The sequence below is a fragment of the Procambarus clarkii genome, chromosome 69 (assembly GCF_040958095.1).
Source record: "Procambarus clarkii isolate CNS0578487 chromosome 69, FALCON_Pclarkii_2.0, whole genome shotgun sequence".
In the NCBI taxonomy this organism is placed as follows: Eukaryota; Metazoa; Arthropoda; class Malacostraca; order Decapoda; family Cambaridae; genus Procambarus; species Procambarus clarkii.
The window spans coordinates 11295333-11321730 of record NC_091218.1 but is presented as its reverse complement, the minus strand read 5'-3'; the positions used below and the strand labels follow the sequence as shown (position 1 = coordinate 11321730).

General features: G+C 48.3%; 1 protein-coding gene across 1 annotated transcript in view; it reads left to right on the top strand.

Moving 5' to 3' along the window:
* LOC123751813 (nephrin) overlaps positions 1–26398 on the top strand; it is a 222638-nt gene that overhangs the window by 121176 nt on the left and 75064 nt on the right. The window contains exons 3-4 of the mRNA XM_069311033.1: positions 15940–16142; positions 16960–17046. Coding sequence (XP_069167134.1) covers positions 15940–16142; positions 16960–17046 — 290 coding nt within the window. The remainder of the gene's footprint in view (positions 1–15939; positions 16143–16959; positions 17047–26398) is intronic.

The window sequence follows — 26398 nt, the reverse complement described above, 5'->3', positions numbered from 1 at the left end:
AAACATCATGTACACACACACACATAAACATCATGTACACACACATACATAAACATCATGTACACACACATAAACATCATGTACACACATACATAAACATCGAGTACACACACATAAACATCATGTACACACACATAAACATCATGTACACACACATACATAAACATCATGTACACACACATACATAAACATCATGTACACACACATACATAAACATCATGTACACACATATAAACATCATGTACACACACATAAACATCATGTACACACACACACATAAACATCATGTACACACACATATAAACATCATGTACACACACATATAAACATCATGTACACACACATATAAACATCATGTACACACACATAAACATCATGTACACACACACACATAAACATCATGTACACACACATATAAACATCATGTACACACACATATAAACATCATGTACACACACACACATAAACATCATGTACACACACATATAAACATCATGTACACACACACACATAAACATCATGTACACACACATATAAACATCATGTACACACACACACATAAACATCATGTACACACACATACATAAACATCATGTACACACACATATAAACATCATGTACACACACATATAAACATCATGTACACACACATACATAAACATCATGTACACACACATATAAACATCATGTGCAACTACATCAACTCTTTTTTTTTCTACCACAGACGTGGCCAGACATTAACAATGCTAACCAACATATATACATTTTCTTCTGTCCTCCATGGACAGGGTGAGAGATCTGTTGAACATATAGTTCAGGGATTTATTGAACAGTCGACCACAGAAGGTGATTGTAGTGCTTTTAAAATGGTAATCGAACCCACATACATAAATACACAGATATTGAGCAGTGTCTTGTGTGTTGGCATCGTTATGTTCTGGTCTTGTTCTACTCTCATGGTGGGTAGAGTGAATAGTTCCGTAATTTGGGTGTTCATGGTAGGTTGTTCTATTGTTCTATTCTAAATAGAATTGATTGATTGCTTCAAGAATTTGTAATCTTCTTACATCTTGGGTATATATATATATATATATATATATATATATATATATATATATATATATATATATATATATATATATATATATATATATATATATATATATATATGACAATGTCAGACCACGGAGGAAAAATGAAACAGGAATTTCCTTAAGTACTTTAATGTATATTAAATACATCTTCAGAAGGTGTATTTCCTAGAAGGTGTAGACCTTCTGAAGATGTATTTAATATACGAAAGTACTTAAGGAAATTCCTGTTTCATTTTTCCTCCGTGGTCTGACATTGTCATATATATATATATATATATATATATATATATAACTGAAAACTCACACCCCAGAAGTGACTCGAACCCATACTCCCAGAAGCAACGCAACTGGTATGTACAAGACGCCTTAATCCACTTGACCATCACGACCGGACATAATGAGGTGATAGCCGAGGCTATTTGAACCACCCCACCGCCGGCACTCGGATAGTAATCTTGGGCATAGCATTTTACCAAATCACCTCATTCTTTGGGGCACACGTGAGGAACACAAATGCGAACAAGCCTGAATGGTCCCCAGGACAATATGCAACTGAAAACTCACACCCCAGAAGTGACTCGAACCCATACTCCCAGAAGCAACGCAACTAGTATGTACAAGACGCCTTAATCCACTTGACCATCACGACCGGACATAATGAGGTGATAGCCGAGGCTATTTGAACCACCCCACCGCCGGCACTCGGATAGTAATCTTGGGCATAGCATTTTACCAAATCATCTCATTCTTTGGGGCACACGTGAGGAACACAAATGCGAACAAGCCTGAATGGTCCCCAGGACAATATGCAACTGAAACGTGTGCCCCAAAGAATGAGGTGATTTGGTAAAATGCTATGCCCAAGATTACTATCCGAGTGCCGGCGGTGGGGTGGTTCAAATAGCCTCGGCTATCACCTCATTATGTCCGGTCGTGATGGTCAAGTGGATTAAGGCGTCTTGTACATACCAGTTGCGTTGCTTCTGGGAGTATGGGTTCGAGTCACTTCTGGGGTGTGAGTTTTCAGTTGCATATTGTCCTGGGGACCATTCAGGCTTGTTCGCATTTGTGTTCCTCACGTGTGCCCCCAAAGAATGAGGTGATTTGGTAAAATGCTATGCCCAAGATTACTATCCGAGTGCCGGCGGTGGGGTGGTTCAAATAGCCTCGGCTATCACCTCATTATGTCCGGTCGTGATGGTCAAGTGGATTAAGGCGTCTTGTACATACCAGTTGCGTTGCTTCTGGGAGTATGGGTTCGAGTCACTTCTGGGGTGTGAATTTTCAGTTGCATATTGTCCTGGGGACCATTCAGGCTTGTTCGCATATATATATATATATATATATATATATATATATATATATATATATATATATATATATATATATATATATATATATATATATATATAGGTGTATACTGGCAGCAGGTTCTCTTTTAAATATGTCTCAATGAATATAACCGCATATTCTGTATTTACTATCTCCTGATTCAGGGCTTCTATCCATCTAACTGTTTTCTAAGCATCAGGGCTTAGGTGAAAGAGGAGTTCTCCAAAACTTATTTTCGTAATTTCAAGGTGAAGAAAAAGTGAATTACTATAGAATGTATTACACTTATTTATACAATTTGCACAATGTTTCGAACCTCCATGGTTCATTCTCAAGTGAAAAGAATTTTAGAACTAATTTTCAGAATTAGTTCTAAAATTAGTTCAGAATTAGGTCTCAGCCTGCTAACAGGAGTCAGCAGTCGTCTGCTCCTGTACCCTCCTGTGTGTAAAACTAGTAGGGTAAGGCTTACCATGAGCTATGGGAAGGGAAAGCTCTCAGCCAGCTAACAAGAGTCAGCAGTCGTCTGCTCCTGTACCCACCTGTGTGTAAAACTAGTAGGGTAAGGCTTACCATGAGCTATGGGAAGGGAAAGCTCTCAGCCAGCTAACAGGAGTCAGCAGTCGTCTGCTCCTGTACCCTCCTGTGTGTAAAACTAGTAGGGTAAGGCTTACCATGAGCTATGGGAAGGGAAAGCTCTCAGCCTGCTAACAAGAGTCAGCAGTCGTCTGCTCCTGTACCCTCCTGTGTGTAAAACTAGTAGGGTAAGGCTTACCATGAGCTATAGGAAGGGAAAGCTCTCAGCCAGCTAACAGGAGTCAGCAGTCGTCTGCTCCTGTACCCTCTTGTGTGTAAAACTAGTAGGGTAAGGCTTACCATGAGCTATGGGAAGGGAAAGCTCTCAGCCTGCTAACAAGAGTCAGCAGTCGTCTGCTCCTGTACCCTCCTGTGTGTAAAACTAGTAGGGTAAGGGTTACCATGAGCTATGGGAAGGGAAAGCTCTCAACCAGCTAACAGGAGTCAGCAGTCGTCTGCTCCTGTACCCTCCTGTGTGTAAAACTAGTAGGGTAAGGCTTACCATGAGCTATGGGAAGGGAAAGCTCTCAGCCATCTAACAGGAGTCAGCAGTCGTCTGCTCCTGTACCCTCCTGTGTGTAAAACTAGTAGGGTAAGTCTTACCATGAGCTATGGGAAGGGAAAGCTCTCAGCCAGCTAACAGGAGTCAGCAGTCGTCTGCTCCTGTACCCTCCTGTGTGTAAAACTAGTAGGGTAAGGCTTACCATGAGCTATGGGAAGGGAAAGCTCTCAGCCAGCTAACAGGAGTCAGCAGTCGTCTGCTCCTGTACCCTCCTGTGTGTAAAACTAGTAGGGTAAGGCTTACCATGAGCTATGGGAAGGGAAAGCTCTCAGCCAGCTAACAGGAGTCAGCAGTCGTCTGCTCCTGTACCCTCCTGTGTGTAAAACTAGTAGGATAAGGCTTACCATGAGCTATGGGAAGGGAAAGCTCTCAGCCAGCTAACAGGAGTCAGCAGTCGTCTGCTCCTGTACCCTCCTGTGTGTAAAACTAGTAGGGTAAGGCTTACCATGAGCTATGGGAAGGGAAAGCTCTCAGCCTGCTAACAGGAGTCAGCAGTCGTCTGCTCCTGTACCCTCCTGTGTGTAAAACTAGTAGGGTAAGGCTTACCATGAGCTATGGGAAGGGAAAGCTCTCAGCCAGCTAACAGGAGTCAGCAGTCGTCTGCTCCTGTACCCTCCTGTGTGTAAAACTAGTAGGGTAAGGCTTACCATGAGCTATGGGAAGGGAAAGCTCTCAGCCAGCTAACAGGAGTCAGCAGTCGTCTGCTCCTGTACCCTCCTGTGTGTAAAACTAGTAGGGTAAGGCTTACCATGAGCTATGGGAAGGGAAAGCTCTCAGCCTGCTAACAGGAGTCAGCAGTCGTCTGCTCCTGTACCCTCCTGTGTGTAAAACTAGTAGGGTAAGGCTTACCATGAGCTATGGGAAGGGAAAGCTCTCAGCCAGCTAACAGGAGTCAGCAGTCGTCTGCTCCTGTACCCTCCTGTGTGTAAAACTAGTAGGGTAAGGTTTACCATGAGCTATGGGAAGGGAAAGCTCTCAGCCTGCTAACAGGAGTCAGCAGTCGTCTGCTCCTGTACCCTCCTGTGTGTAAAACTAGTAGGGTAAGGCTTACCATGAGCTATGGGAAGGGAAAGCTCTCAGCCAGCTAACAGGAGTCAGCAGTCGTCTGCTCCTGTACCCTCCTGTGTGTAAAACTAGTAGGGTAAGGCTTACCATGAGCTATGGGAAGGGAAAGCTCTCAGCCAGCTAACAGGAGTCAGCAGTCGTCTGCTCCTGTACCCTCCTGTGTGTAAAACTAGTAGGGTAAGGCTTACCATGAGCTATGGGAAGGGAAAGCTCTCAGCCTGCTAACAGGAGTCAGCAGTCGTCTGCTCCTGTACCCTCCTGTGTGTAAAACTAGTAGGGTAAGGCTTACCATGAGCTATGGGAAGGGAAAGCTCTCAGCCAGCTAACAGGAGTCAGCAGTCGTCTGCTCCTGTACCCACCTGTGTGTAAAACTAGTAGGGTAAGGCTTACCATGAGCTATGGGAAGGGAAAGCTCTCAGCCAGCTAACAGGAGTCAGCAGTCGTCTGCTCCTGTACCCTCCTGTGTGTAAAACTAGTAGGGTAAGGCTTACCATGAGCTATGGGAAGGGAAAGCTCTCAGCCAGCTAACAGGAGTCAGCAGTCGTCTGCTCCTGTACCCTCCTGTGTGTAAAACTAGTAGGGTAAGGCTTACCATGAGCTATGGGAAGGGAAAGCTCTCAGCCAGCTAACAGGAGTCAGCAGTCGTCTGCTCCTGTACCCTCCTGTGTGTAAAACTAGTAGGGTAAGGCTTACCATGAGCTATGGGAAGGGAAAGCTCTCAGCCTGCTAACAGGAGCCAGCAGTCGTCTGCTCCTGTACCCACCTGTGTGTAAAACTAGTAGGGTAAGGCTTACCATGAGCTATGGGAAGGGAAAGCTCTCAGCCAGCTAACAGGAGTCAGCAGTCGTCTGCTCCTGTACCCTCCTGTGTGTAAAACTAGTAGGGTAAGGCTTACCATGAGCTATGGGAAGGGAAAGCTCTCAGCCAGCTAACAGGAGTCAGCAGTCGTCTGCTCCTGTACCCTCCTGTGTGTAAAACTAGTAGGGTAAGGCTTACCATGAGCTATGGGAAGGGAAAGCTCTCAGCCAGCTAACAGGAGTCAGCAGTCGTCTGCTCCTGTACCCTCCTGTGTGTAAAACTAGTAGGGTAAGGCTTACCATGAGCTATGGGAAGGGAAAGCTCTCAGCCAGCTAACAGGAGTCAGCAGTCGTCTGCTCCTGTACCCACCTGTGTGTAAAACTAGTAGGGTAAGGCTTACCATGAGCTATGGGAAGGGAAAGCTCTCAGCCAGCTAACAGGAGTCAGCAGTCGTCTGCTCCTGTACCCTCCTGTGTGTAAAACTAGTAGGGTAAGGCTTACCATGAGCTATGGGAAGGGAAAGCTCTCAGCCAGCTAACAGGAGTCAGCAGTCGTCTGCTCCTGTACCCTCCTGTGTGTAAAACTAGTAGGGTAAGGCTTACCATGAGCTATGGGAAGGGAAAGCTCTCAGCCAGCTAACAGGAGTCAGCAGTCGTCTGCTCCTGTACCCTCCTGTGTGTAAAACTAGTAGGGTAAGGCTTACCATGAGCTATGGGAAGGGAAAGCTCTCAGCCAGCTAACAGGAGTCAGCAGTCGTCTGCTCCTGTACCCTCCTGTGTGTAAAACTAGTAGGGTAAGGCTTACCATGAGCTATGGGAAGGGAAAGCTCTCAGCCTGCTAACAGGAGCCAGCAGTCGTCTGCTCCTGTACCCTCCTGTGTGTAAAACTAGTAGGGTAAGGCTTACCATGAACTATGGGAAGGGAAAGCTCTCAGCCAGCTAACAGGAGTCAGCAGTCGTCTGCTCCTGTACCCACCTGTGTGTAAAACTAGTAGGGTAAGGCTTACCATGAGCTATGGGAAGGGAAAGCTCTCAGCCAGCTAACAGGAGTCAGCAGTCGTCTGCTCCTGTACCCTCCTGTGTGTAAAACTAGTAGGGTAAGGCTTACCATGAGCTATGGGAAGGGAAAGCTCTCAGCCAGCTAACAGGAGTCAGCAGTCGTCTGCTCCTGTACCCTCCTGTGTGTAAAACTAGTAGGGTAAGGCTTACCATGAGCTATGGGAAGGGAAAGCTCTCAGCCTGCTAACAGGAGCCAGCAGTCGTCTGCTCCTGTACCCTCCTGTGTGTAAAACTAGTAGGGTAAGGCTTACCATGAACTATGGGAAGGGAAAGCTCTCAGCCAGCTAACAGGAGTCAGCAGTCGTCTGCTCCTGTACCCACCTGTGTGTAAAACTAGTAGGGTAAGGCTTACCATGAGCTATGGGAAGGGAAAGCTCTCAGCCAGCTAACAGGAGTCAGCAGTCGTCTGCTCCTGTACCCTCCTGTGTGTAAAACTAGTAGGGTAAGGCTTACCATGAGCTATGGGAAGGGAAAGCTCTCAGCCAGCTAACAGGAGTCAGCAGTCGTCTGCTCCTGTACCCACCTGTGTGTAAAACTAGTAGGGTAAGGCTTACCATGAGCTATGGGAAGGGAAAGCTCTCAGCCAGCTAACAGGAGTCAGCAGTCGTCTGCTCCTGTACCCTCCTGTGTGTAAAACTAGTAGGGTAAGGCTTACCATGAGCTATGGGAAGGGAAAGCTCTCAGCCAGCTAACAGGAGTCAGCAGTCGTCTGCTCCTGTACCCTTCTGTGTGTAAAACTAGTAGGGTAAGGCTTACCATGAGCTATGGGAAGGGAAAGCTCTCAGCCAGCTAACAGGAGTCAGCAGTCGTCTGCTCCTGTACCCACCTGTGTGTAAAACTAGTAGGGTAAGGCTTACCATGAGCTATGGGAAGGGAAAGCTCTCAGCCAGCTAACAGGAGTCAGCAGTCGTCTGCTCCTGTACCCTCCTGTGTGTAAAACTAGTAGGGTAAGGCTTACCATGAGCTATGGGAAGGGAAAGCTCTCAGCCATCTAACAGGAGTCAGCAGTCGTCTGCTCCTGTACCCTCCTGTGTAAAAAAAAATAAAAAGACACGTTAATCTCACATAAACGAACGTTAATGAGGTGCAAAACGAGGCCCAACGTGTGGGGCGTAATCTCAGTCCGGCATAAACTTAGGTTAACGCAATATTATCTTATCATAAACACAGCTTTATGTGAAGCCAAGCACTTCGGAACTGTGAGTGGCGCCTGTTATCGCAATTGAGAATGTGGATTAATGCAGTTCTCGTGTTCCATAAACTGAACGGGGGTTCGTGACCACCTGCAGTTCAAAGCTGCACTTGCACACTTGTATTGTGCATTGTGCACTCACTAGAGGATTATTGAGCTTACCTGTGTACCACAAACTCTATTTCGTAGAGCTGGTCACAAGCTTACAGATGCAGCAATGCTCTCGCTTGTAGAGCTGATCACTGGTGTATAAATAGAGATATTAATCACACGTATATACACCTGCCTTAGCTTGTAGAGCTGATCACTGGTGTATAAATAGAGATATTAATCACACGTATATACACCTGCCTTAGCTTGTAGAGCTGATCACTGGTGTATAAATAGAGATATTAATCACACGTATACACACCTGCCTTAGCTTGTAGAGCTGATCACTGGTGTATAAATAGAGATATTAATCACACGTATACACACCTGCCTTAGCTTGTAGAGCTGAGCACATGTGTATAAATAGAGATATTAATCACACGTATACACACCTGCCTTAGCTTGTAGAGCTGAGCACATGTGTATAAATAGATATATTAATCACACGTATACACACCTGCCTTAACTTGTAGTGCTGAGCACAGGTGTATAAATAGATATAAGAATCATAGGTACAGAACAGCTGCTCAAGGTTGTACACCTGTCCAACAGGTGTCCATAGAGCTGAGACTCCAGGATCGTTACAACACAATAATTCTTACTGGATTACCATCGTTAATATTATTCCTCCAAGGAGTGCCGGACCAACCGGGCTGTGGTGGGTATGTGGGCCTGCGGGCCGCTCCAAGCAACAGCCTGGTGGACCAAACTCTCACAAGTCGAGCCTGGCCTCGGGCCGGGCTTGGGGAGTAGACGAACTCCCAGAACCCCATCAACCAGGTATCAACCAGGTAATATCGTCATGTGGGCAATTAAGTTCTCACTTAACTGTCTTTGGAGAGGGTTAAACTTCAGCTGCTGGGCCCAAAATTTCAACAGTAAATAGTTTTAAAGCTATTTACTGAGTGGATCTCTGGTAAGCGACCCATCAGAGGTTGATAGGTCTTAAGTCCAACACCAAACTTCCTGGTTGGTCAGTAAGGTATTGTGGTGGTCTTAATAACCCTCCAGAGGTTGATAGGTCTTAAGTCCAACACTAAACTTGCTGGTTGGTCAGTAAGGTATTGTGGTGGTCATAATAACCCTCCAGAGGTTGATAGGTCTTAAGTCCAACACCAAACTTGCTGGTTGGTCAGTAAGGTATTGTGGTGGTCTTAATAACCCTCCAGAGTTTGATAGGTTTTAATAACCTTCACCAAACCACAGAACTGGAAAAAAGAGGATTATACCTGAACAGGGTTTCAGGAGTTTGACTGCTCCCCCAGGCCAGTCTTGTGATAACTGGATCTAAAAGGCTGTTGTTACTTGGAGTGAGTCCGCGGGCTCACGTTTCCAGTATACTTCCTGCACCGTCACTTTTGTCCAGACAGAAATAAGCCTTCTATGAATACAATAATATTGACTAGTTTTTTGTGAGAGAGCTGATGAAATGTGATCATATTTTGAACTAATCAGCTTATAATAATAATAATAATAATTTTTATTTAGGCAAAGGTACATACATAAAGAGATTTTACAAAGTTTGTTGGCTTTATAGATAAGAGCTAGTACATACAATGCCTAAAGCCACTATTACGCAAAGCGTTTCGGGCAGCCTTAGCCCAGGGCAGCTTAGCTTTCGTAGCTTAGCTTTCGGGCAGCTTAGCCCAGTCGCCTTTGGAGGGAGTTTGAGTATTGAAAGGTTCAGCAAACAGCGTCCTCGTTGGGCTGGTGGCGCCATTAGCCTTACACTGGCCAATATCCGGTCCAGTTCTGGCTGTCATTAAATACACATCTGTCTTCCTTGGCTCCCGACAGCTGGCCGGGGTCTCTGGCACTCTCTCTCACGATCCTCACTGAACTCTACGCCTTTCTGAAGCTAAAAATATATATATATATGTTTCAATCAGATGTAAGGTTTTAGCCCAATAACCCATCCAACATTTATGCCATGAGAGAGAATGTCTGACTGTCTGTCTGTTCGTGTTAGTCTTACTCAAAGTTGTAGGGGGAATGGTCTAGGGTACGGGACGGACATAGGCTGCTCGGGGTAGACCTATGATAAAGATTAAACATACATTATTAATATCTCACCTCCACCCGATTCTCACGGATTCCATTCTGGTCAAGAGTGAAATATGGGTTGAAATCTCACACGACTTTTTCTCTGTAACAAAAATTTATTTCCTTAAACACATAAAGTCGTTTCATTGCTTCCCTAATATTATATTTTATGACAGGGAAGAGGTGCTAAACAGGGGAAAATAGGAGGGGGGGATAGGGGATTTTCCGTCTCTTTCCTTACGTTTCCATTCTTACTCCTATTATTTCCCCGTTCTACCCCCTTATTACACCCATCCCTACCTCTTGCCTTGGTCTTACCTTCCTCTCAGCTTTCCTCCTCCCCTTCTCTCTCTCTTGCCTCACGAATACCTCCCTCGTCTCATCACAGTCGACTTGATAAAGGTCCTGGACGGACCGAAACGTCGTCACATAAGGGTCCTGGACGGACCGAAACGTCGTCAAATAAGGGTCCAGGACGGACCGAAACGTCGTCACATAAGGGTCCAGGACGGACAGAAACGTCGTCACATAAGGGTCCAGGACGGACAGAAACGTCGTGACATAAGGGTCCAGGACGGACAGAAACGTCGTCACATAAGGGTCCTGGACGGACAGAAACGTCGTCACATAAGGGTCCAGGACGGACAGAAACGTCGTGTCATAAGGGTCCAGGACGGACCGAAACGTCGTCACATAAGGGTCCAGGACGGACCGAAACGTCGTCACATAAGGGTCCAGGACGGACAGAAACGTCGTCACATAAGGGTCCAGGACGGACAGAAACGTCGTCACATAAGGGTCTAGGACGGACAGAAACGTCGTCACATAAGGGTCCAGGACGGATAGAAACGTCGTCACATAAGGGTCCAAGACGGACCGAAACGTTGTCACAAAAGGGTCCAGGACGGACAGAAACGTCGTCACATAAGGGTCCTGGACGGACAGAAACGTCGTCACATAAGGGTCCTGGACGGACAGAAACGTCGTCACATAAGGGTCCAGGACGGACAGAAACGTCGTCACATAAGGGTCCTGGACGGACAGAAACGTCGTCACATAAGGGTCCAGGACGGACAGAAACGTCGTGTCATAAGGGTCCAGGACGGACAGCAACGTCGTCACATAAGGGTCCAGGACGGACCGAAACGTCGTCACATAAGGGTCCAGGACGGACAGAAACGTCGTCACATAAGGGTCCAGGACGGACAGAAACGTCGTCACATAAGGGTCCTGGACGGACAGAAACGTCGTCACATAAGGGTCCAGGGCGGACAGAAACGTCGTGTCATAAGGGTCCAGGACGGACAGCAACGTCGTCACATAAGGGTCCAGGACGGACCGAAACGTCGTCACATAAGGGTCCAGGACGGACAGAAACGTCGTCACATAAGGGTCCAGGACGGACAGAAACGTCGTCACATAAGGGTCTAGGACGGACAGAAACGTCGTCACATAAGGGTCCAGGACGGATAGAAACGTCGTCACATAAGGGTCCAAGACGGACCGAAACGTTGTCACAAAAGGGTCCAGGACGGACAGAAACGTCGTCACATAAGGGTCCTGGACGGACAGAAACGTCGTCACATAAGGGTCCAGGACGGACAGAAACGTCGTCACATAAGGGTCCAGGACGGACAGAAACGTCGTCACATAAGGGTCCAGGACGGACAGAAACGTCGTCACATAAGGGTCCAGGACGGACAGAAACGTCGCCACATAAGGGGTCCAGGACGGACAGAAACGAGCAATAAAGGCCAAATTAGGATATAATGAGTATGAACTTCGACAGTAATGGAAGACAAACTTCACAAGCAACCACTGCTCACACCCGTTGAATGACAGTCGAGAGGCGGGACCAAAGAGCCGAAGCTCAACCCCATCATGCATAACTCTTCCTGCCAATCAGAGTAGTGTTCGCACTCAGTAAATGTCTCCCTATCAGAGTATACAGATTGATGAGTGATATCATCTCCCCCCAGCATCAATACAGCCCCCTCCCAGATCTGAAGCATCAATACAGCCCCCTCCCAGATCTGAAGCATCAATACAGCCTCCCCTCCCAGATCTGAAGCATCAATACAGCCTCCCCCCCAGATCTGAAGCATCAATACAGGCCCCCCCCCCAGATCTGAAGCATCAATACAGTCCTCCCCAGATCTGAAGCATCAATACAGCCACCCCCCAGATCTGAAGCATCAATACAGCCCCCCCCCTGATCTGAAACATCAATACAGCCTCCCCCCCAGATCGGAACCATCAATACAGCCTTCCCCAGATCTGAAGCATCAATACAGCCCCCCCCCCAGATCTGAAGCATCAATACAGCCCCTCCAGATCTGAAGCATCAATACAGCCCCCCCCAGATCTGAAGCATCAATACAGCCCCCCCCCCCCAGATCTTTAGCATCAATACAGCCTCCTCCAGATCTGAAGGATCAATACAGCCCCCCTCAGATCTGAAGCATCAATACAGCCCTCCCCAGATCTGAAGCATCAATACAGCCCCCCCCAGATCTGAAGCATCAATACAGCCCCCCCCAGATCTGAAGCATCAATACAGCCTCCCCCCCAGATCTGAAGCATCAATACAGCCCCCCCCAGATCTGAAGCATCAATACAGCCCCTCCCCAGATCTGAAGCATAAATACAGCCCCCCCCCAGATCTGAAGCATCAATACAGCCTCCACCCCAGATCTGAAGCATCAATACAGCCTCCCCCCAGATCTGAAGCATCAATACAGCCCCCCCCCAGATCTGAAGCTTCAATACAGCCCCCCCCCTGATCTGAAGCATCAATACAGCCCCCCCCAGATCTGAAGCATCAATACAACCCCCCCAGATCTGAAGCATCAATACAGCCCCCCCCCAGATCTGAAGCATCAATACAGCCTCCCCAGATCTGAAGCATCAATACAGCCCCCCCCCAGATCTGAAGCATCAATACAGCCCCCCCAGATCTGAAGCATCAATACAGCCCCCTCCCAGATCTGAAGCATCAATAAAGCCCCCCCAGATCTGAAGCATCAATACAGCCCCCCCCCAGATCTGAAGCATCAATACAGCCCCCCCAGATCTGAAGCATCAATACAGCCCGCCAGATCTGAAGCATCAATAAAGCCCCCCCAAATCTGAAGCATCAATACAGCCTCTCTCCCAGATCTGAACATCAAAAAAGCCCCCCCAGATCTGAAGCATCAATACAGCCCCCCCCCCAGATCTGAAGCATCAATACAGCCCTCCCAGGTCTGAAGCATCAATACAGCCACCCCTAGATCTGAAGCATCAATACAGCCTCCCCCCAGATCTGAAGCATCAATACAGCCACCCCCCTCCCCAGATCTGAAGCATCAATATAGCCTCCCCCCCCAGATCTGAAGCATCAATACAGCCCCCCCCCAGATCAGAAGCATCAATACAGCCTCACACCCCAGATCTGAAGCATCAATACAGCCCCCCCCCAGATCTGAAGCATCAATACAGCCTCCCCTCCCCAGATCTGAAGCATCAATACAGCCCCCCCCAGATCTGAAGCATCAATACAGCCCCCCCAGATCTGAAGCATCAATACAGCCTCCCCCAGATCTGAAGCATCAATACAGCCTCCCCAGATCTGAAGCATCAATACAGCCCCCCCCCAGATCTGAAGCATCAATACAGCCCCCCCCCAGATCTGAAGCATCAATACAGACCCCCCCAGATCTGAAGCATCAATACAGCCCCCCCAAGATCTGAAGCATCAATACAGCCTCCCCCAGATCTGAAGCATCAATACAGCCTCCCCCAGATCTGAAGCATCAATACAGCCTCCCCAGATCTGAAGCATCAATACAGCCTTCCCCAGATCTGAAGCATCAATACAGCCTCCCTCCTCAGATCTGAAGCATCAATACAGCCCCCCCCCCAGATCTGAAGCATCAATACAGCCCCCTCCCAGATCTGAAGCATCAATACAGCCTCCCCCCAGATCTGAAGCATCAATACAGCCCCCCCCCAGATCTGAAGCATCAATACAGCCTCCCCTCCCCAGATCTGAAGCATCAATACAGCCCTCCCCAGATCTGAAGCATCAATACAGCCCCCCCAGATCTGAAGCATCAATACAGCCTCCCCCAGATCTGAAGCATCAATACAGCCTCCCCAGATCTGAAGCATCAATACAGCCCCCCCCAGATCTGAAGCATCAATACAGCCCCCCCCCAGATCTGAAGCATCAATACAGACCCCCCCAGATCTGAAGCATCAATACAGCCCCCCCAAGATCTGAAGCATCAATACAGCCTCCCCCAGATCTGAAGCATCAATACAGCCTCCCCCAGATCTGAAGCATCAATACAGCCTCCCCAGATCTGAAGCATCAATACAGCCTTCCCCAGATCTGAAGCATCAATACAGCCTCCCTCCTCAGATCTGAAGCATCAATACAGCCCCCCCTCCAGATCTGAAGCATCAATACAGCCCCCTCCCAGATCTGAAGCATCAATACAGCCTCCCCCCAGATCTGAAGCATCAATACAGCCTCCCCTCCCCAGATCTGAAGCATCAATACAGCCTCCCCTCCCCAGATCGGAAGCATCAATACAGCCCCCCCCAGATCTGAAGCATCAATACAGCCTCCCTCCCCAGATCTGAAGCATCAATACAGCCTCCCCCCTCAGATCTGAAGCATCAATACAGCCCCTTCCCCAGATCTGAAGCATCAATACAGCCCCCCCCAGATCTGAAGCATCAATACAGCCCCTCCCCAGATCTGAAGCATCAATGCAGCCCCCCCCAGATCTGAAGCATCAATACAGCCCCCCCCAGATCTGAAGCATCAATACAGTCCTCCCCAGATCTGAAGCATCAATACAGCCCCCCCAGATCTGAAGCATCAATGCAGCCCTCCCCCCAGATCTGAAGCATCAATACAGCCTCCCCCCCAGATCTGAAGCATCAATACAGCCTCCCCCCCCAGATCTGAAGCATCAATACAGCCTCCCCCCCAGATCTGAAGCATCAATACAGCCTCCCCCCCAGATCTGAAGCATCAATACAGCCTCCCCCCAGATCTGAAGCATCAATACAGCCCCCCCAGATCTGAAGCATCAATACAGCCCCCCCAGATCTGAAGCATCAATACAGCCTCTCAGATCTGAAGTATCAATACAGCCCCCCCCCCCAGATCTGAAGCATCAATACAGCCCCCCACCAGATCTGAAGCATCAATAAAGCCCCACCCAGATCTGAAGCATCAATACAGCCTCCCCCAGATCTGAAGCATCAATACAGCCCCCCCAGATCTGAAGCATCAATACAGCCCCCCCCAGATCTGAAGCATCAATACAGCCCCCCCCCCAGATCTGAAGCATCAATACACCCCCCCCCCCCCAGATCTGAAGCATCAATACAGCCTCTCAGATCTGAAGTATCAATTCAGCCTCCGCCCCCCCAGATCTGAAGCATCAATTTATAATATAAATAACTTGGCATACACTCAGGACCCACTAATGCTAGAGCCTATGACAGCATTCCCTTTAATGTAGTCACAGCATTCAGACATTCCTGGGACCATTTGAACTTTATATTTCCGCATAATAAAATTGTTAATGTGTGCTGGAATGGCAGCAAAAATTCCTACATAACTTTCTATAATCAGTACACATAACTGTTTGTTTGTTGTCTCTTTCTTCCTCGTTACAATTTCGGACTTGACAACAGAGGATTATCACAATGGCTTACCTGTATTTTCCCAGGTCTTGCCTGTATTTACCCAGGTCTTGCCTGTATTTACCCAGGTCTTGCCTGTATTTACCCAGGTCTTGCCTGTATTTACCCAGGTCTTGGCTGTATTTACCCAGGTCTTGCCTGTATTTACCCAGGTCTTGCCTGTATTTATCCAAGATTTGCCCATATTTACCCAGGTCTTTCCTGTATTTACCCAGTTCTTATCAGTATTTACTGAGGTGTTACCTGTTTTTACCCAAGACTTGCCTGTATTTACCCAGGTCTTGCCTGTATCATATCCAATTTGTATCTAGTGTTTCGAGTACTATAATGGGCAATATTTAACCCCCAGTTCCTTTCACACAGTTACGACGAGAGACCCGGGAACCGCGGGTCCGGGTGGGCGGACAGGAAGGTGTTCGGGGAGCGGGCGGACTACCACGCCCACAGCACGCCGCCCGTCCTGCTCCTCGCCCACGCCACCGTCGAGGACGGCAGATTCTACCGCTGTAGAGTTGACTTCCAGAACACCAGATCGCGGGTCGCCTGGGTCAACCTGACTGTTATTGGTGAGTGTTCTCTCTGCTGGCTGCCTGCAACCCCCCCCCCCCCCACCATCACTTCCCCACACCCACCCAAGTCTATATATTCCCCAAGATGGAAGATTTCCCATCACCAGGTTAGCACAACGTCGCCACAACGTTGCAGCAACGTCGCCACAACGTTGCAGCAACGTCGCCACAATGTTGCAGTAACGTCGCGGCAACGGCTCCACAATGTTGCTGCAACGCCGCCATAATACGGACACACTATTGTCACCACGTTGGCAAAACGTTGCAGCAACGTTGTAACAATGTAGCAGCAACAGCGTCTAAACGTTGCAACAATGTAGCAGAAACGGCGTATAAACGTTGCAACAATGTAGCAGCAACGGTGTCTAAACGTTGCAACAATGTAGCAGCAACGGCGTCTAAACGTTGCAACAATGTAGCAGCAACGGCGTCTAAACGTTGCAACAATGTAGCAGCAACGGCGTATAAACGTTGCAACAATGTAGCAGCAACGGCGTCTAAACGTTGCAACAATGTAGCAGCAACGGCGTATAAACGTTGCAACAATGTAGCAGCAACGGCGTTTAAACGTTGCAACAATGTAGCAGCAACGGCGTATAAACGTTGCAGCAACGTTGCCACACCGCTGACACACCATTGCCACCACGTTGGCGCAACGTTGCCACACCGCTGACACACCGTTGCCACCACGTTGCGGCAACGTTGTGTACACGTTGTGATGCCTGTGATCCTTGCCCATAGAGAGTTAGTGTGGCTGTAATGACCTTGTGAGAGTTGTGGCTAACGAGCGCTTGTTCCGTGTGTGTGTCAACAGTGCCGCCCACCAAGATGGAGGTGATCCCCCGCGTCTCTCCCGTCAAGTTGGGAGACAGGAACGACGTCATCTGCAAGTCCTATGGAGGTGGGTACTTGTGTGCTGTCTGCTGGGTTGTGTGGTGTCTGCTGGGTGGTGTGCTGTCTGCTGGGGGGTGTGCTGTCTGCTGGGTTGTGTGGTGTCTGCTGGGGGTGGGTTGTGTGGTGTCTGCTGGGGGGTGTAGTGTCTGCTGGGTTGTGTGCTGTCTGCTGGGGGGTGTGGTGTCTGCTGGGTTGTGTGCTGTCTGCTGGGGGGGTGTGGTGTCTGCTGGGTTGTGTGCTGTCTGCTGGGTGGTGTGGTGTCAGCTGGGGGTGGGTTGTGTGGTGTCAGCTGGGGGGTGGGTTGTGTGGTGTCTGCTAGGGGTGGGTTGTGTGGTGTCTGCTAGGGGTGGGTTGTGTGGTGTCTGCTAGGGGTGGGATGTGTGGTGTCTGCATGGGGTGGGTTGTGTGGTGTCTGCTGGGGGGGTTGTGTGGTGTCTGCCGGGGGAGGAGGGTAGTGTCTGCTGGAGGGGGTTGTGTGGTGTCTGCCGGGGGGGGGGGTTGTGTGGTGTCTGCTGGAGGTGGGTTGTGTAGTGTCAGCAAGGGGGGGTTGTGTCGTGTCAGCTGGAGGGGGGTTGTGTAGTGTCTGCTGGGGGGGGGGGTTGTGTGGTGTCTGCTGGGGATGGGTTGTGTGGTGTCTGCTGGGGGGGGGTTGTGTAGTGTCTGCTGGTGGTGGGTTGTGTGGTGTCTGCTGGGTGGGGTTGTGTAGTGTCTGCTGGGGGGGTTGTGTGGTGTCTGCTGGGGGGGGGTTGTGTGGTGTCTGCTGGGGGTGGGTTGTGTAATGTCTGCTGGGGGGGGTTGTGTAGTGTCAGCTGGGGGGGTTAGTGGTGTCTGCTGGGGGGGTTGTGTAGTGTCAGCTGGGGGGGTTAGTGGTGTCTGCTGAGGGGGGGGGTTGTGTTGTGTCTGCTGGGGGTGAGTTGTGTGGTGTCTGCTGGGGGGGGGTTGTGTGGTGTCTGCTGGGGGGGGGTTGTGTTGTGTCTGCTGGGGGTGGGTTGTGTGGTGTCTGCTGGGGGGGTTGTGTGGTGTCTGCTGGGGGGGGGGGTTGTGTGGTGTCTGCTGGGGGGGTTGTGTGGTGTCTGCTGGGGGTGAGTTGTGTGGTGTCTGCTGGGGTGGGTTGTGTGGTGTCTGCTAGGGGTGGGATGTGTGGTGTCTGCTGGGGGTGGGTTGTGTGGTGTCTGCTGGGGGGGTTGTGTGGTGTCTGCCGGGGGAGGAGGGTGGTGTCTGCTGGGGGGGTTGTGTGGTGTCTGCCGGGGGGGGGGGGTTGTGTGGTGTCTGCTGGAGGTGGGTTGTGTAGTGTCAGCTAGGGGGGGTTGTGTCGTGTCAGCTGGGGGGGGGTTGTGTAATGTCTGCTGGGGGGGGTTGTGTGGTGTCTGCTGGTGGTGGGTTGTGTGGTGTCTGCTGGGGAGAGGGTTGTGTGGTGTCTGCTGGTGGTGGGTTGTGTGGTGTCTGCTGGTGGTGGGTTGTGTGGTGTCTGCTGGGGAGAGGGTTGTGTGGTGTCTGCTGGGGGGGGGGGTTGTGTGGTGTCTGCTGGGGTGGGGGTTGTGTGGATTCTGCTGGGGTGGGGGGGTTGTGTGGTGTCTGCTGGGGGGGTGTGGTGTCTGCTGGGGGGGTTGTGTGGTGTCTACTGGGGTGGCGGGTTGTGTGGTGTCTGCTGGGGTGGGGGGTTGTGTGGTGTCTGCTGGGGTGGGGGGGTTGTGTGGTGTCTGCTGGGGGGGTGTGGTGTCTGCTGGGGGGGGTGTGGTGTCTGCTGGGGGGGATATTGTGGTGTCTGCTGGGGGGTGTGTGGTGTCTGCTGGGGGGGGTGTGGTGTCTGCTGGGGGGGGTTGTGTGGTGTCTGCTGGGGGGGGGGTTGTGTGGTGTCTACTGGGGTGGGGGGTTGTGTGGTGTCTGCTGGGGTGGGGGGTTGTGTGGTGTCTACTGGGGTGGGGGGTTGTGTGGTGTCTGCTGGGGTGGGGGGTTGTGTGGTGTCTGCTGGGGTGGGGGGTTGTGTGGTGTCTGCTGGGGGGGTGTGGTGTCTGCTGGGGGTGTGTGGTGTCTGCTGGGGGGATATTGTGGTGTCTGCTGGGGGGGGGGTGTGGTGTCTGCTGGGGGGGGTGTGGTGTCTGCTGGGGGGGGTTGTGTGGTGTCTGCTGGGGGTGGGGTTGTGTGGTGTCTACTGGGGTGGGGGGTTGTGTGGTGTCTGCTGGGGGGTTGTGTGGTGTCTGCTGGGGGTGGGTTGTGTGGTGTCTACTGGGGTGGGGGGTTGTGTGGTGTCTGCTGGGGGGGGGGTTGTGTGGTGTCTACTGGGGTGGGGGGTTGTGTGGTGTCTGCTGGGGGGGGGGGGTTGTGTGGTGTCTACTGGGGTTGGGGGTTGTGTGGTGTCTGCTGGGGGGGGGGTTGTGTGGTGTCTGCTGGGGGGGGGTTGTGTGGTGTCTGCTGGGGGGGGGGTGTCTGCTGGGGGGGGTTGTGTGGTGTCTACTGGGGTGGGGGGTTGTGTGGTGTCTGCTGGGGGGGGGGGTGTGGTGTCTGCTGGGGGGGGTTTGGTGTCTGCTGGAGCTGGGTTTGGACACCACTAATTTGAGGAAGTATTGACACAGAAAACGAATGAACAACAGAAAACGGGGAGCAACTAAATAAAAAAACAAATGATGAATAGTTAAAAGCCGCAAAAGTTACATTAATTTAACTCGTTAATGATTGAAAATTGTATTAGTTTTACAAATAAAAAATTTAGTAATTTAAAAGTTTACATTATAAGAATTTCATTTGACATTACAGGAGTAGGGGGCCATGAGCCAGATTCACGAAGTAGTTACGCAAGCATTCACGAATCTGTCCCTCTTTCCTCAATCTTTGGCGGCTTTGTTTACAATTATTAAACAGTTAATGAGCTCGGAAGCACCAGGAGGCTGTTTATAACAATAACAACAGTTGATTGGCAAGTTTTCATGCTTGTAAACTATTTAATAAATGTAACCAAAGCTGTCAAAGATTGATAAAAGATGGACAGGTTCGTGAATGCTTGCGTAACTGCTTCGTGAATCTGGCCCTAAGACTTTAGGAAGTCTTAGCCACTACTCTTAGAAAGCCTCTTAACTAAGGGAGTGTTGGTTTGTAAGAGCAACTTCCTCACTTTCTACATTAATCAGTGAAAGGAGAAAATCCTGTCAGTATGACAATGAACTATACAGCTCTTGGAAGGGATAAGTGACAGACTAAGAGCTGAAATATGACTACACAGCTCTTGGAAGAGGGATATAAAGGACTATATATGAGGATGGAATGAAGGAAAGGTGCCCCGAACCAATTGATCCATCGGGGTATCGAGCGCCGACTCTGCAGGCAGCAGGGTGGTCGCTGTACCGACCAATCACAGAGCGTGCACCATAACTATGGCGCAGGGAAACAATGACAAAGTACTTGACGCCTAAATGGCGTCTTCTGCCAAGCTCTCCGCTCCTTCGTGAGAACACAAAATGGCTTCGTGTGACGAGTGATTTTGGCGGCGCAGTTTTTGTTGTTCATGTCTGGCGTGTGTTTGTTGTGTGTTTGTTTGTGGTGTGTTTGTTGTTTGTTTGTGGTGTGTTTGTTGTGTGTTTGTGGTGTGTTTGTGGTGTGTTTGTGGTGTGTTTGTGGTGTGTTTGTGGTGTGTTTGTTGTGTGTTTGTGGTGTGTTTGTTGTGTGTTTGTGGTGTGTTTGTTGTGTGTTTGTGGTGTGTTTGTTGTTTGTTTGTGGTGTGTTTGTTGTGTGTTTGTGGTGTGTTTGTTGTTTGTTTGTGGTGTGTTTGTTGTGTGTTTGTGGTGTGTTTGTTGTGTGTTTGTTGTGTGTTTGTGGTGTGTTTGTTGTGTGTTTGTTGTGTATTTGTTGTGTGTTTGTTTCTGGTGTGTTTGTTGTTTGTTTGTGGTGTGTTTGTTGTGTGTTTGTGGTGTGTTTGTGGTGTGTTTGTGGTGTGTTTGTGGTGTGTTTGTGGTGTGTTTGTTGTGTGTTTGTGGTGTGTTTGTTGTGTGTTTGTTGTGTGTTTGTTGTGTGTTTGTGGTGTGTTTGTGGTGTGTTTGTGGTGTGTTTGTGGTGTGTTTGTGGTGTGTTTGTGGTGTGTTTGTTGTGTGTTTGTGGTGTGTTTGTGGTGTGTTTGTGGTGTGATTGTTGTGTGTTTGTGGTGTGTTTGTGGTGTGTTTGTGGTGTGTTTGTGGTGTGTTTGTGGTGTGTTTGTTGTGTGTTTGTGGAGTGTTTGTGGTGTGTTTGTGGTGTGTTTGTGGTTTGTGGTGTGTTTGTGGTGTGTTTGTTGTGTGTTTGTTGTGTTTGTGGTGTGTTTGTGGAGTGTTTGTTGTTTGTTTGTGGTGTGTTTGTGGTGTGTTTGTGGTGTGTTTGTTGTGTCTTTGGTGTGTGTTTGTGGTGTGTTTGTTGTGTCTTTGTGTGTTTGTGGTGTGTTTGTTGTGTCTTTGTTGTGTCTTTGTTGTGTGTTTGTTGTGTTTGTGGTGTGTTTGTTGTGTGTTTGTTGTGTTTGTGGTGTGTTTGTGGTGTGTTTGTTGTTTGTTTGTGGTGTGTTTGTGGTGTGTTTGTGGTGTGTTTGTGGTGTGTTTGTTGTGTGTTTGTTGTGTGTTTGTGGTGTGTTTGTTGTTTGTTTGTGGTGTGTTTGTGGTGTGTTTGTGGTGTGTTTGTGGTTTGTTTGTTGCGTTTGTTGTGTGTTTGTGGTGTGTTTGTGTGTTTGTGGTGTGTTTGTGGTGTGTTTGTGGTGTGTTTGTTGCGTTTGTTGTGTGTTTGTGGTGTTTTTGTGGTGTGTTTGTTGTGTGTTTGTGGTGTGTTTGTGGTGTGTTTGTGGTGTGTTTGTGGTGTGTTTGTTGTGTGTTTGTGGTGTGTTTGTGGTGTGTTTGTTGTGTGTTTGTGGTGTGTTTGTGGTTTGTGGTGTGTTTGTGGTTTGTGGTGTGTTTGTGGTGTTTTTGTGGTGTGTTTGTTGTGTGTTTGTGTGTTTGTTGTGTGTTTGTGGTGTTTGTTGTGTATTTGTTGTGTGTTTGTGTGTTTGTTGTGTGTTTGTGGTGTGTTTGTTGTGAGTTTGTTGTGTGTTTGTGTGTTTGTTGTGTGTTTGTGGTGTGTTTGTTGTGTGTTTGTGTGTTTGTTGTGTGTTTGTGGTGTGTTTAATGTGTGTTTGTGGTGTGTTTGTTGTGTGTTTGTTGTGTGTTTGTGTGTTTGTTGTGTGTTTGTGGTGTGTTTGTTGTGTGTTTGTGTGTTTGTTGTGTGTTTGTGGTGTGTTTAATGTGTGTTTGTGGTGTGTTTGTTGTGTGTTTGTTGTGTGTTTGTGTGTTTGTTGTGTGTTTGTGGTGTGTTTGTTGTGTGTTTGTGTGTTTGTTGTGTGTTTGTGGCGTGTTTGTTGTGTGTTTGTAGTGTGTTTGTGGTGTGTTTGTGGTGTGTTTGTTGTGTGTTTGTGGTGTGTTTGTTGTGTGTTTGTTTGTGGTGTGTTTGTTTGTGGTGTGTTTGTGGTGTGTTTGTTGTGTGTTTGTTGTGTGTTTGTGTGTTTGTTGTGTGTTTGTGGTGTGTTTGTTGTGTGTTTGTGTGTTTGTTGTGTGTTTGTGGTGTGTTTAATGTGTGTTTGTGGTGTGTTTGTTGTGTGTTTGTTGTGTGTTTGTGTGTTTGTTGTGTGTTTGTGGTGTGTTTGTTGTGTGTTTGTGTGTTTGTTGTGTGTTTGTGGCGTGTTTGTTGTGTGTTTGTAGTGTGTTTGTGGTGTGTTTGTGGTGTGTTTGTTGTGTGTTTGTGGTGTGTTTGTTGTGTGTTTGTTTGTGGTGTGTTTGTTTGTGGTGTGTTTGTGGTGTGTTTGTGGTGTGTTTGTGGTGTGTTTGTTGTGTGTTTGTGGTGTGTTTGTGGAGTTTGTGTGTTTGTTTGTGGTGTGTTTGTGGTGTGTTTGTTGTGTGTTTGTGGTGTGTTTGTGGTGTGTTTGTGGTGTGTTTGTTGTGTGTTTGTGGTGTGTTTGTTGTGTGTTTGTTGTGTGTTTGTGGTGTGTTTGTTGTGTGTTTGTGGTGTGTTTGTGGTGTGTTTGTTGTGTGTTTGTGGTGTGTTTGTTGTGTGTTTGTGGTGTGTTTGTTGTGTGTTTGTGGTGTGTTTGTAGTGTGTTTGTGGTGTGTTTGTTGTGTGTTTGTTGTGTGTTTGTTGTGTGTTTGTTGGGTGTTTGTGGTGTGTTTGTGGTGTGTTTGTGGTGTGTTTGTTGTGTGTTTGTGGTGTGTTTGTGGTGTGTTTGTGGTGTGTTTGTTGTGTGTTTGTGGTGTGTTTGTTGTGTGTTTGTTGGGTGTTTGTGGTGTGTTTGTGGTGTGTTTGTGGTGTGTTTGTTGTGTGTTTGTGGTGTGTTTGTGGTGTGTTTGTGGTGTGTTTGTTGGGTGTTTGTGGTGTGTTTGTGGTGTGTTTGTGGTGTGTTTGTTGGGTGATTTTGGTGTTTTTGTGGTGTGTTTGTGGTGTGTTTGTTGTGTGTTTGTGGTGTGTTTGTTGTGTGTTTGTTGTGTGTTTGTGGTGTGTTTGTGGTGTGTTTGTTGTGTGTTTGTGGTGTGTTTGTGGTGTGTTTGTGATGTGTTTGTTGTGTGTTTGTGGTGTGTTTGTTGTGTGTTTGTTGGGTGTTTGTGGTGTGTTTGTGGTGTGTTTGTGGTGTGTTTGTTGTGTGTTTGTGGTGTGTTTGTGGTGTGTTTGTGGTGTGTTTGTTGGGTGTTTGTGGTGTGTTTGTGGTGTGTTTGTGGTGTGTTTGTGGTGTGTTTGTGGTGTGTTTGTTGTGTGTTTGTTGGGTGATTGTGGTGTGTTTGTGGTGTGTTTGTGGTGTGTTTGTTGTGTGTTTGTTGGGTGATTGTGGTGTGTTTGTGGTGTGTTTGTGGTGTGTTTGTTGTGTGTTTGTGGTGTGTTTGTGGTGTGTTTGTGGTGTGTTTGTGGTGTGTTTGTGGTGTGTTTGTTGTGTGTTTGTGGTGTGTTTGTGGTGTGTTTGTGGTGTGTTTGTGGTGTGTTTGTGGTGTGTTTGTTGTGTGTTTGTGGTGTGTTTGTTGTGTGTTTGTGGTGTGTTTGTGGTGTGTTTGTGGTGTGTTTGTGGTGTGTTTGTTGGGTGTTTGTGGTGTGTTTGTGGTGTGTTTGTGGTGTGTTTGTGGTGTGTTTGTGGTGTGTTTGTGGTGTGTTTGTGGTGTGTTTGTTGTGTGTTTGTGGTGTGTTTGTTGTGTGTTTGTGGTGTGTTTGTGGTGTGTTTGTGGTGTGTTTGTGGTGTGTTTGTTGGGTGTTTGTGGTGTGTTTGTGGTGTGTTTGTGGTGTGTTTGTGGTGTGTTTGTTGTGTGTGTGTGGTGTGTTTGTGGTGTGTTTGTGGTGTGTTTGTTGTGTGTTTGTGGTGTGTTTGTGGTGTGTTTGTTGTGTGTTTGTGGTGTGTTTGTTGTGTGTTTGTTGTGTGTTTGTGGTGTGTGTTTTGGCCATATTGATTGTTATTGGCTTGTATATCTACTCCTCAACTCTCTCTCTCTCTCTCTCTCTCTCTCTCTCTCTCTCTCTCTCTCTCTCCTATAGGTACCTATTTGCTGCTAGGTAACAGGGGCATCAGGGTGAAAGAAACTCTGCCCATCGTTTCTCGCCGGCACCCGGGATCGAACCCGGGACCGAGTTGTACTCACCTAGTTGTGCTTGCGGGGGTTGAGCTCTGGCTCTTTGGTCCCGCCTCTCAACTGTCAATCAACAGTTGTACAGATTCCTGAGCCTACTGGGCTCTATCATATCTACACTTGAAACTGTGTATTTAGTCAGCCTCCACCACATCACTGCCTAATGCATTCCATTTGTCAACCACTCTGACACTAAAAAAAGTTCTTTCTAATATCTCTGTGGCTCATTTGGGCACTCAGTTTCCACCTGTGTCCCCTTGTGCGTGTTCCCCTTGTGTTAAATAGACTGTCCTTATCTACCCTATCAATTCCCTTCAGAATCTTGAATGTGGTGATCATGTCCCCCCTAACTCTTCTATCTTCCAGCGAAGTGAGGTTTAATTCCCGTAGTCTCTCCTCGTAGCTCATACCTCTCAGCTCGGGTACTAGTCTGGTGGCAAACTTTTGAACCTTTTCCAGTTTAGTCTTATCCTTGACTAGATTGGACTCCATGCTGGGGCTGCATACTTCAGGATTGGCCTGACATATGTGGTATACAAAGTTCTGAATGATTCTTCACACAAGTTTCTGAATGCCGTTCGTATGTTGGCCAGCCTGGCATATGCCGCTGATGTTATCCGCTTGATATGTGCTGCAGGAGACAGGTCTGGCGTGATATCAACCCCAAAGTCTTTTTCCTTCTCTGACTCCTGAAGAATTTCCTCTCCCAGATGATACCTTGTATCTGGCCTCCTGCTCCCTACACCTATCTTCATTACATTACATTTGGTTGGGTTAAGCTCTAACAACCATTTATTCGACCATTCCTTCAGCTTGTCTAGGTCTTCTTGAAGCCTCAAACAGTCCTCTTCTGTTTTAATCCTTCTCATAATTTTAGCATCGTCCGCAAACATTGAGAGAAATGAATCGATACCCTCTGGGAGATCATTTACATATATCAGAAACAAGATAGGACTGAGTACAGAGCCCTGTGGGACTCCACTGGTGACTTCACGCCAATCGGAGGTCTCACCCCTCACCGTAACTCTCTGCTTCCTATTGCTTAGATACTCCCTTATCCACTGGAGCACCTTACCAGCTACACCTGCCTGTCTCTCCAGCTTATGTACCAGCCTCTTATGCGGTACTGTGTCAAAGGCTTTCCGACAATCCAAGAAAATGCAGTCCGCCCAGCCCTCTCTTTCTTGCTTAATCTTTGTCACCTGATCGTAGAATTCTATCAAGCCTGTAAGGCAAGATTTACCCTCCCTGAACCCATGTTGGCAATTTGTCACGAAGTCCCTTCTCTCCAGATGTGTTACCAGGTTTTTTCTCACGATCTTCTCCATCACCTTGCATGGTATACAAGTCAAGGACACTGGCCTGTAGTTCAGTGCCTCTTGCCTGTCGCCCTTTTTGTATATTGGGACCACATTCGCCGTTTTCCATATTTCTGGTAGGTCTCCCGTCTCCAGTGACCTACTATACACTATGGAGAGTGGCAAGCAAAGTGCCTCTGCACACTCTTTCAGTATCCATGGTGAGATCCCATCTGGACCAACAGCCTTTCTAACATCCAGATCCAGCAGGTGTCTCTTGACCTCCTCTCTCGTAATTTCGAACTCTTCCAAGGCCGCCTGGTTTACCTCCCTTTTTCCTAGCACAGTGACCTCACCTTGTTCTATTGTGAAGACCTCCTGGAACCTCTTGTTGAGTTCTTCACATACCTCTCTGTCATTCTCTGTATACCTGTCCTCGCCTGTTCGAAGTTTCAATACCTGTTCTTTCACTGTTGTTTTC